We start from the raw sequence: 12443 nt of genomic DNA, 5'->3' as shown, positions 1-12443 counted from the left end.
ATGCCTGATGAGAAATGTAACCTTAAGAACTACTGGCCAGTATTTCACCAGTATCCCGGGGTGTAAATTTTAGGAAGGCAAGGATTTTTGTTTGTAAGATAACTTCAGTGTCAAAAGAGCACCTGGAACATAGCAAGCCTTTACTACATAACTTTTTTGAGTGTATTGATGAATTTCATAGCTAAAAAGGTATTCAGTTATATTGTAAATTTAGTAAATTACTCTGGTATAAGAAAAATTTATACTTGAAATGATAACTATATTTAAAAATAACTTCAAATGGAGCAAGTGTTCTCTTGCAAAATAGATTCTTCCTGCATTATAGCTCATAGCATCTCCATTTCCTTCTATAGAATGTCTTTACATATTCATGAAAACACCACAAGATGGCAGACAAAACTTCATGTTTCTGAAAATTTTCAGCCAAAATTTTATTACTCATTTTATTTTTTAATTAAAATTTTATTAAAATTAAATGTTCTTACCCCTAAATCCAGGCAAGAGAGATCCTTTGCTTGAGGCACAAGTTGTGTCCTGCTCTGCAGGGTAAGACCCAAGAACCCAGGCGTTCTTTATCTGAGTGACATCTTTTAGGGCCTTGGTGGCTTGTCCCTGGGGTAAACAACTGGGCAGCTCAGTTCTAAGGCTTGGGCTGGGGCTGGGGTACCTCTTCAGGAGCTAAGACCACCTGTCCTTGGGCAAGTACAGGGATGGTAGAAGGGATGCTCTCTGAGATCAGCAATCTTTCTGAGTTTCCACTTTCTAGTGTCAGACTAAATGGAGTCTCCAGATATTAAGAACATTAGAAGGTATATTGGTTGTGGCAGAAATGATTTATCAACTTGTTTATATCTTTAAAATATTTAAGTAGGTTTATCAACTTGATTTATACCTTTGAAATATTTATGTATATGGTATGTAGACTTCCATTTCCACCCTTACCATGACTTGCAAACAATAAGACTGTATAAAATTGGAATATTTCCTATGCATAATTTTTACTTAAAATCTGTATTTGTAATACTACATTATAATTCTGAACTTTCAGTCATAAAACCACTACTTTATTAAGCTAAAGTTGGCGCTTTAGTAGGAAATATAAGCTTTACTGTCTATTTCATTTATTTTTTTCTTTTACTGTTATCTATATTGGAAAATTTTAAAAGGAGATGGGTGTGACAGCTTAATGGTTGCTATCTACTAATATTCTGGTTTTCCTCATTCCAGGAAAATGGAAAGACTTTTCTCTCCTTTATTGTTAAGTGTGGCTATGTGGTCACTTGGGCTTTTTAAATCTATGGTTTAAATTTTCCCCCAGTACTGAGGAAGCAGATGTAGGACCTTGTTTATGCTAAGCAAACATTTTGCCACTGAGTAACATTCAAGTTCTCCATTATAATTGTTATCATTATTATTATTTTGAGGAAGAGTGTCACTAAGTTGCCCAGGTTGGCCTTGAACTTACTCTATAGGCCAGGTTTGCCATGAATGTGTGTTCCTACTGCTTCAGCCACCTGAGTAGCTGGGATCACAAGTCTGTGCCAACAGGCCTTGCTTGTGGTATTGACAGTAATAATTTATTGCATGTAGTTACTAAAACACTCACTTTTAAAAATATCAGAAATGTACTCAGGAACCACATGAATAAATTTCACTCAGGATTTACATACAATACTGCTGTCCGAGAGATAGGTGAGATACCTTTGATGTTGTTTCTATAGTTGCTTTGTCTCCTACTATGAATTGCTACTGAGTCCAGAATCACTTTAATTACTTTGACTCCTATATTTATTTGTTAGTTTGTAGGTATGATTGACAAAAATTATGAATACCTGTGTACAATGTGGTTTTGTACATTATGAAATAATTATAGTCAAACTAATGAACATACACCTTATATAGTGTAGTGGGGTTGATAACAAGATTAACTGTCACAGAAGGTGTGGTTGCTGAGGAAATTAGCATCATTAAAAAGGTTCCTCTATGTAATTATAATGCTGTCTTTGAGCTTGCTGATAGGTCTCCTTGTTTAGAAATTAGCCAGACCCTACCTATTGTAGGCTTAGGGTGTAAAAGTGCAAAAAACATTTGAAAGAGAACATCAGAGTGCCTTGCTAATAAAGTGCTGCCTACAAAGTTGTTCCTTCAGGATCTTGCACCAAGTGCGGCCGTCCAGGAGCTGAGGCTGTTGCAGCTGTGGCTCAAGTGAGCTGGCTGCTACTCAAGCTGATCAAAGGCGTTGGTGTCATCCACATGATGGTTTTTACAGGCATGCAGAATACAAGCGTTACAGGGTCATAGGAAATCCCGCTGGGACTTCCAAATAGAGCATAGAGACCAGTCAATTGTGTGGCAGGGTCAGCTTTGCAAGCAGCCTTTGAAAGGGGATGAATAAAGCCATAAAGTAAAGCCAAAGCTACAGTGGAAACCTCAGAAACTGGAGATGCTAGGGGTAAGGAATATTTTCTGTAGCAAATAGAGGCAGTCCAAGAGAGTATGTGGGCTGCAGTATGTGGGCACACATTTTCCTGATCAAATGCCTGAGATGCCAGACATAGAGCTACAGGACTTAAGACTCTTCCTGCTGCATCCTGGTCTTCCTCTCTGGTTCCTCTTTGCTCATGTGTCCCTTTGCATACCCTGCCTGTTCCATGATTTATGCTGATAGTGCACTAACTTTGTCTTCTGAGGTTTTTCTAAAAATATTTTATTTTTTTAATTTTATGTGTATGCATGTATTGCCTGCATGTAGGTTAGTGCACCCGTGTCGTGCAATGCCCGCAGAGGGCAGAAAAGGCTGCCGGATCCCCTGGAACTGGAGTTATGGACAGTTGTTAGCTGCCATGTGGGTGCTGGGAATCAAACCTGGGTCTTCTGTAAGAATAGTCAGTGTTCTTAACCGCTGAGCCATCTCTCCAGCCCTGTCTTCTGAGTTTTACGGGGGCTTTCAGCTAAGAGGTGCGTTGACTCTCAGATCAGTTTTTACTTTTGAGGGCTGTTGGGAGTACTGAGTCTTAGAGATGCACTAAGTGCATTTTAAATTGGGAGATGAGCAGGAGCCTTGAGGACCAAAGGAAGAATGTAATGGTTTGTAATCTGGAAAGTCTCTCAAAGGCTCATGGTTGAAAGTTTGGTCCCAATGAAGCAATGTTCAGAAATGGGTTTCTTAGGAAGTGAATGACTACGGAAGATTGATTTCATCAATGTGTTAGTAGTTATGGGATCACAATGGAATGCATCATTGGAGGGAACACAATTTGGGAGGTGTGACCTAGTTGAAGACAATGGATCACTGGGGATGTGCTTTGGGGGCTACAGCTTCTCCATGGCCTCCTCTTCCCTCCTTTCATCTCCTGTTCCCCTATTCTTCCTCCTCCCCTTCTTTCCCACCTTCTGACTGATTGCTGGTCACCATAAGGAGCATGCCCTCCTTGCCGTGATGTTCTGTCTTACCACGGGCCCACAACGTTGGGGCCAAATGACTGGACAAAAAGAAATCTCCCAAACCAGTGGTCAGATTAAATCTTACCCATGCTACGTTGATCTATTTTATCACGTTTATGGAAAACTGATTCATACTAATAGCTAACATTTTTATATGTAGTGAGAACATTTAAGATTTACTCTCAACAAATCTCTAATTTGCATTACAGAATTATTGATAATTGTCACCACAGTGTACATTATATATTTCAGAATACAGTCTTCTTACTTGAAACTTTATGCCCTTTGACAATTGTTTTCCTATTTTTACTCACTCAAGACACCTACAACCAACATTCTACCACCTGCTTCTGTGATTTTGACTCCACATACAGGTCAGACAATGCAATACTTGTCTTCATGTGCTTTGCATGTTTCATATAGCATTATCACGCATATGCATGTCAAAGATGAGAATTTCCTTCATGTGTAAGGTTGAAAACTTTTCCCTTTAATGTGTCAGATGGTCTTTCCTATTCCTCCACTGTTAGACAATTATATCAATCCACATCTCGAGTACTATGAATAACGCTATAGTGAACAGAGTAGTGCAAATATCTCTTCCAGATACGAAAAAACCCGTTCCTTTAGATACATAATCAGAAGTGGGACTGCAGGATTATGACAGCCTAATTTTTAGTGTCTATTCTGTTTTCCTTGTTTGCATCAACTTACTCTCACTCAGGGCATAACACTTCTCTATCACATTCACACCAATATTCACTGATTCATCTTTTTAAAATTAATAGCCATTAAGTATCTTGATTTTTATTTCTCTGATTAGTGATAGTGAACTTTTTTTTTCTCCATGTTTCTACAGTCAATTTGTCTTTTTTGAAGAAATGTCTGTTGATGACTTTTGCTCATTTGTCAATGATTTTTTTAAAGTCTTGTTCTTTTGCTATTGAGTTCCTTATGCATTTCAGATATTAATACCTTATCTGTTGTATTTTCTCCATTCCATATGCTATCATTTGACTCTGCTATTCTGTTTTGCTGTGCAGAAGTGTTTTAGTTCAATGCAATACCATATGCCAAATTTTACTTAACTTGCTTGTGTTTTTTAGTCCAAATATCAAAATCACTCCTCAGATCAATGTCAATATGTTTTTCCAGTTTTTGTCTAGTTTTACACATTACACTTAAGCCTTTATTCCACTGTAACTTGAGTTTTTAAAAACATTTTATTTTTATTTTATGCGTATGCGTGTATTGCGTGCATGTAGGTAAGTGCACCTGTGTCCTATAATGCCTGAGGTCAGAAGAGGCTGTCGGATCCCCTGGAACTGGAGTTACGGACAGTTGTTAGCTGCCATGTGGGTGCTGGGATTCAAACCTGGGTGTTCTGCAAGAACAACCAGTGCTCTTAACCGCTGAGCCATCTCTCCAGGCCCAACTTGAGTTTTTATATGATGTTGTTATACTGTATACAGATATAGTTTCCCCAAGATAATGTATTGAAGACTATACTTTTGGCATTTTGTATTATTGGAAATTATCAAAGATCACTTAACTGGGCTAGCGAGATGGCTCAGAGTAACATGTCTGCTACACAAGACTGATGATGACCTGAGTTCAATTCTCAGAACAATGCAAAGGTAGTAGAAGCAAAGTTGTTCTCTGATCTCCACATATGCTCTGTGGCATGTGTGCCATAACCCACATGATGCACATGTACAGGTACACATATATACATACACATACTAATAAATAAAACTTCAAAAGGTTCACTTAACCATAAGTGTATAAATTTCTGGACCTTGGTTTCATTGGTCTGTTACTGTGTCAGTGCCATGCTGATTACCATAGCTTTGCAGGCATTTTGATAAATTGTCTTTGTGTTTTGAGAACTTGACTATGTCTTAGGAAAGGTATCTTTACATTTCATCTATTTGGGATTCATAACTTTGTTCTGCTGAGGAGAGGAGGACAGGGTTGATACAGCCATGCTTTCTGGTCTTTGTGGGCACTGCACTCACATGCACAATTTCTCTGTTTCTGTCTCTCTGTTAGCTGGTCTCTGTCTCTGTCTCTGTCTCTGTCTCTCTCTCTCTCTCTCTCTCTCACACACACACACACACACACGCGTGTGCAGAATAAACTTACCTAGCTGTGGTAAGTTTTCTGGTTTTATTATTTTGTGAAGACCCCTTTCCCTTTCTGGAAAGGAAAATCAATATCCAGATGTTAGAAACCCAAGTACATTGACCATGAAGACAGTCTGTAGGACCTGGGGACACCAGTAAGTGAGGCAAAATATGCATACAGGTGCTGCAGAAGTCCCACAGATTTTCTTCTCTATTTTTCTTTGTTCCTGACAAGATAATTTCAATGCTGCCATTGAGTGTGTTGCTTCTTTTCTTTGAGTCTGTTTCTGAAGTGAATTTTTTGTGTAGCTGTTTTTCAGTTTCAGAATTTTTTTTAAAAACTGCTTCTGTCTTAGTTGTGTTTCCTGTTGCTGTGATGAAATATCTTTACAAAAGCAACTTATGGGAGAGAGGGTTCATTTTAACATTTTAGGCCAGAGTTCCATATTATAGCCCATCACTGCATGAGGTCAAGGTGGTAGAAACTCGAATCAGCTTGTCACATCATATCCAGTCAAGACCAAAGAATGATAATGCATGCATGTGCCAGCTCAGCTCACATTTCCTACTCATACACAGGTCAGAATCTTCTGTCTAGGGAATGGTGCCACTCACAGGGGGTGAGTCATCACACTTCAAACAACAAAATCAGGACAGTCTCCCTCAGATATGCCCACAGGCTAACCTGATCTAGGCAATCCCTCATTGAGATGCTCTTCCTGGGCAATTCTAGATTGTGTCAAGTATGCAATTAAAACTAACCATTACAGCTTCTTTTCGGTAAACTGTATTTTTTTCTTCTTTTATAGTTGTCCAGGTTCACTTGAAGAATATTTGAAACTCTTCCAGAGAATCATTTTGACTTATTTTCCAGGCAGTTTTACATATCCATTTCTTGAAGGTTAGCATTGGTGCTTGCTACTTTGGTAGTATGATGTTCTGATTATTTATGATTCTCAGTCTTCTGTTGGGGTCTGCACATCTGAAAAAGTAGGCACCCCTTCCATTCTTCATAGACTACTTCTGCAGGGACAAGCTCTTCTAGTCTAACCATCCAGAGTCTCTGGGTGATATATCTGATAAGATCCTCAGAAGGGTTGTTCTGAACCTAGATTCATGCGAGCCAGGTTCTATGGGGTCAGCTTGGTGCCTGTGTCTACTGTGAAAAATATGAACACTGGGTGATGAGAGCAAGCCTAAAACACTCTTATAGACTGCACAATTCAGTGTCTGTTTATATAGTCACATGGTAATAAAACAATCATCAACTTTAGAACAGTCATGAGCACAAAAAGAAATTCTGTACCCATAGGTAGTACATGATGTTTAATCATTGCAATGATGTGTACAATGTCATGGTAAATCTTTTTTTGGTCTAGTGTTCAGTATGTTACCATCCCTTGGTCATAGTGAATAGCATCATTTCAGGGACTGAACCTCATAAGACTACATTTTGGAGGATGAAACTAGAACTAGTCCTTGATGACCAAGAGGGACATTTGGGGTGGCTAAGAAATAAAGCTTTATTATTTTAAGCCAAAGATTTGGGAATGATTTGCAGACACAGAATAACCTAGCCTGATATGACTCATACACACACAACAAAAATCTGATGAGAAATAATTTGAGAGGCAAACTTATTTTTAACTGTTCAGAATCTGCTATTTATAAATGAATCTGGATGTTAACTGCCCTCTTTAAATGGAAAAATAAGAGAGGCTAATTTTAAGTCAAATGATCACTGAAAGTCACTGCATCTGAGGTGAGATAAGGGCATGATTACTTTCAATGAGCACAGAGGCAGACCAGTATGATTCCCTCATGAATTTTGTTCTGCTGAGGAGAGCAGGACAGGGCTGATACAACCTGCTTTCTGGCCTCACATGCACAACCCCAAACTCAGACACACACACACACACACACACACACACACACACACACACACACAATTAGAATAAATAACATTTTTAAAAGCTCCCATGTCACAGAAATAAGCTTCATTTCATTCATGTTATAGTTCACTCAATGTTTATTATTAATTCAATTATAAGCAGTTTAAATTTTTTAAGAAGGGGAGATATTCCTGAAAAATTAGACTGAAAATGCAGTACTAGTAGTAGACAAGGATTTGAGAGTTTTCTACTAAAATTTAGTTCCTAAGAAGTACAGTATTTTGCCTATTCTCTACAAAATTCTGAATTCTATATACAAAATGTTTCTGTTGCATATGTGTATTTGTATACCAATATTCAAATGTGGCACATTAGATAATAAATAAACCTTCAGAATTTAGTCATTAAGAATGTATCAAGACATTTCTTCTATACAATCTATCTTAAAATATAAAATATTTAAAATAAAAAGATTTATACATTCCAAAGAAGTACTTTAATTTTGTATTTACTAAGTCAAGTACTCAAGAACTTGATTTGAAGAGTCCAATAGACTGAAAGTCTGCTTTTCAAGAGTACCATTATCTTCTACCAATGGAGAGATTTTGGAATTTCTATATTCTAGTAGTTCACGATCCTTGCTTGATGCCAATAATTCATTATCTACGACACCAATAGTTGCATCTTCTACCAGAATATTTCCTTGGTATGCTCCAACTGGAATTTCAGGAAATCCAATGTAGTCATGATCTGCTACTACTGAACCTTGCAAGAGATAAAGACTGTCTGAAAGAAGAGACATAATGTTTCTTTTTAGAATTAAAATTAAACAACATTTAAAACACAAAACAATAAAAATTAACTATCACTATAAACTTCTGAAAAGTTCTCTTATCCTCTAAGTAAAGATACACATCAAAGAATGAATAAAATTATATGGTGTATACATACACAAATATATTTGATAGTTTACACATAAAGAATGCAGAAACTATAAAACTAATTTTCCTGTTTCCTTGACTGGTCTTGGTAGACATTTATGTGTATAGAACAAGTGGCAGGAGTGGTCTAGATCAAGCACAAGTTACAAACTATGGTTTTGATATTGATGATATTGATGATGTCTTTAATATGACTCTACAAAACATTTCTCAGTGAATTAGTAAATAAGAAAGGATATTTTAGTAAATAGAGCTGTTAGTTACATCCTTAAATGTCTAACTGTAGATGATCTCTGATTTTTATAGGATTCATTGTCATATGACAACACTAATTTGTTGCAATATCAAGTTGTAAGCTAGATGAAGATAAAGTGGCCAAAATAAGTTATGTGGTAAGAATGTACAAGAAGGTAGGTTTTAATGAAGTGGCTTTAAAAGCTTCGATTACTTAAGGTGAATCTTATAGTTCTTAGGAACTCAAAATCTAATCTACATTAAAGAGAATCTTTCCTTGTCAGCATTTTATGTATTCTTAGCAAATTTATTCTTACCCCAAAGTAAAAAGATTTAAAACAGTTAAACAGAAACCATAGTAATATCTTTCAATATAAAGAATAACACACTGGGCAAGAATTCTTCCCTATCTGATATTTTAATTCATTATGAAAGGAACTCTTCTGTCACAGCTGATTAACTCCCTCACCCCTGCATTCTCTGTCTGGATCATCCCCCACATTAACAGATTCTCTTGACGATTTTAATAGCTTACAGAATCCTCCAATCTTAAATTCAAGAAATAAAAAGGAGGCTAAATGCCCATTTAGATTAGAAATCAGAGCAGATTTGCCAGTGTGTCTAATAAAATGATCCCACTCGAGCCATGCTTGTAACTGGTCCCATTTCAACTCAAGAAGTTCACGCATATAAAAGCTTGCTGGGTGTGGTAGTGCATGCCTTTAATCCCAGTAGAGGATCCTCCTGGCAGAGGCAGGCGGATCTCTGTGAGATCTAAGTCAGCCTAGTCTACACAGAGTTCCAGGGGGGCTGGGCTAGGTAGACCTTGTCAAAACAAACAAACAAACAAACAAACAAACCTTAAAAATGTTAGTAGATCATAAAATCTGTGCTATGAATAGATGGACAAGTAAACTTGGGCTTATCTAGCCATTTAGTTTATACATTTAGTCTGTTATTAGGCAAAATACTCTTGGCATTTATTTTTGGGAGGTTTTCCAAATTTAATCTTACTTTTTTTTTCTTTTTTCTTTTTGAAACTGGGTCTTCCTGTAGCCCCAGCTGGTCTGGAACTTACTATGGACCAAGGCTTTCCTCACTTTCATAGAGCTCCTCCTGCCTCTGCCTCCCAAGTGTTGGGATTAAAGGCGTGTATCGCCAAGCCTGGTTTTAACCCTACAAATTCTTAATGCAAAAGTAGTAATCAGACCAAAAATATTAAGAAGATAAACTATTTATGGTGGAATAAAAGTATAGAGAACTGAAAATGGCAAAAAAATTATTCTTATATGCTGAGTGGGGTGAACTGATAGATAAAAGGAACACATCTGAAAGACAAAATTGAAAGCGTACAACGTATAAGAACTATTTTTGACTAATAGCACCAAGAAGATAGAAAATGATCAATGAATTTGAAATAGAGAGTATTCCTAGAAATTCAACATGAAGCTTGTAAACCTTAGCCAATACAAAAAGGCCAGATAGCCGTTCATAAGAGAAACTAAAAACCTAGGTATAACAATAAGCATGTTGAACTTAAAACATTCATGAAAAATCCCATAGATTCAAGGCCTATCTACTGGACAAGGTTATTAGTGATGACAGATATCATAGCACCTAAGGAATTTTCAAAGAATCTTTCAGGGAGCTTTGATAAAAGAAGTTTTTGGTCTAATTTTTTTTTTTTCCCATACAGATGAATAAGTCGGTTTATCACATCCCTCAACCAACAGCCAACCCCACAGGGATATGGGTTTATTTTACAAAAATACGCCCAGTTCTCATCCCCTCCCCCATATCAGTGTGGTAAAATGTATCTAGATGTAAAACTCTTAGAAGTTGAACTTCAGCTTGTCTTATTCTGGACTTGGAAAAAAATTAAACCTAACCAATATCACCTATTGTTAAGAGGAAAATGTTTTTATGTGTATACAATATACAAACATGCATTTTCACTTTAAATGAGTTTTAAAAGTAAGCATCTTATTGTAACCAAATTGAAGAGAAAAAGGATTATATTCAAATTCTATATAAATCACTTTATATATAATTACTCTGACAATGTCAAAGACCTGTTAATGTAGAAAAAAATTCTTATTCTTTCACAAAGACCAAATATGTTTCAATTCCAACTATGGTCTAACTGGAGCTAATATAAATGCTCTTTAAAATATTTTATTTATTAGTTTTATGTGTTTGAGAGTATTACCTGCATGTATGTAAGTGTACCCAGGTCCTGCAATGCCCACGGAGGTCAGAAGAGGGTACTGGATCCTTTGGAACTGGAGTTATGGAAAATTGTTAGCTAAAATGTGGGTGCTGGGAATCGAACCTGGGTCCTCTGTAAGAGCAGCCAGTGTTCTTAACCACTGAGCCATATCTCCAGCCCCATAAATGCTCTTTAATATCAATGAAGATTGTCAAGAAAGAGACTCTTGGAGTCCTCCCATGTATGTTGATTTTATATTTTAGATGCTGTTATATAAAATCTACATTATTTTCATCTATTTCTACTTAAAATGTGCTAGGAGAAAATTTAAAACTATATTCAGTATAGATTTTTTTTGTAGACTGATCTAGATCTACAATGCTGAAAAAAGATACAGAAAAGAATGTAAACATTTTATCCTTAAGTCAGAAACAAACACCATACTAAAGCACTTTTCTACTCAGCTACCAAGTACACAATAGACTTTTAAAAGTATATTTCTTTTCTCATTCTATTAATTTAGCTATGTCTATGTTGAAAGATATATTTGATGAAAATATCATTGCAATATTGATGAGACTGAATAAGTCTGGGTTCTTTGAAACTGAGCTATTTTCAAAATATTTCAGGAAGATATTAGTCATAAGTTAAAGCTTTTCTTATATAGTTTTAAGCCTAGAAAAACTAAGAAATACATTTTTAAAATTCTAAGAATAGATATTTTTTAAAAAATCACAAAATTTGAATGGTTAATTAATGGTTTTAATTAGAAAACTGCAAGGTTTCTTGCTAGTCAATTGTCTCAAGTGAGGTGAATAACCCTATTGTCTGAAAATTTTCAAACTTTTAAAATATATCGCTCTTCTAGTATATCCTTTGTATGATAAAAGTAACCATGATTTGATACATTATTATTGTTATAATACTAATAGCAGCTATCAGCACTAGATGGACTCTTGTTTGGAGTTTATATAACTAAGAGGCTAAAGGAATAGTTTCTCTGTATGAACTATGTTACTAATAACACACACACACACACACACACACACACACACACACACACACATTAATCCCACAACCTGTGAATATGTAACTTCATAGGGCCAAAAAAAGTTAGCATAGTCATGGAGTTAAAGCTGCCACTGATATGTCCTTAAAACAGGAAGATCACTCTCTCCAAAGGGCAGGACGCTCTCCAGGGTAGGCCGATTGCACCCTCCACGCCTTGACTCCCCCAGCCTCATTCACGATCCCATCAGTGAATTTAAAGGGCACAAAAAGAAAGAAATCAAAGAACTATAGGAAGATAGGGATAAACTTCTTAATGAATTCAGAAAAGAGCTAGAAATACTGAAGACTATTCAGGCTGAAATGAAGAAGAAAGTGAAACACTCAGTAAGCCAATTAGAAATGACAGGAGAAAGCCTCACCAATAGGATGAATGAAATGGAAAACAGAGCATCAAGACTGGAAGATAAAGTGGACGAACTAGACCACTCAAGCAAAGATTATGAAAAATTTAAGAAATCACAAGAATGGAATATGCAGGAATTGTGTGACACCATAAAAAGACCAAACTTCTGAATCATAGGCTTAA

At 36.3% G+C, this 12443-nt stretch overlaps 1 protein-coding gene across 3 annotated transcripts in view; it reads right to left on the bottom strand.

Annotated features, from left to right (window-relative positions):
- Nucleotides 1-7581: 7581 nt before the first annotated feature.
- Nucleotides 7582-12443, bottom strand: part of Gin1 (gypsy retrotransposon integrase 1) — a 36262-nt gene continuing 31400 nt past the window's right edge. For all 3 annotated transcript variants that reach the window (XM_008838035.3, XM_029565904.1, XM_029565905.1), the window contains one exon: nt 7582-8248. In XM_008838035.3, the coding sequence (XP_008836257.1) occupies nt 7974-8248 (275 nt within the window). In that variant the 3' untranslated portion in view covers nt 7582-7973. The remainder of the gene's footprint in view (nt 8249-12443) is intronic.

Source organism: Nannospalax galili, unplaced genomic scaffold (assembly GCF_000622305.1).
Source record: "Nannospalax galili isolate Female #2095 unplaced genomic scaffold, S.galili_v1.0 scaffold578, whole genome shotgun sequence".
NCBI classification, from domain to species: domain Eukaryota; kingdom Metazoa; phylum Chordata; class Mammalia; order Rodentia; family Spalacidae; genus Nannospalax; species Nannospalax galili.
Note: the sequence above shows the minus strand (reverse complement) of the source record. Positions and strands in the feature narration are given on the sequence as shown.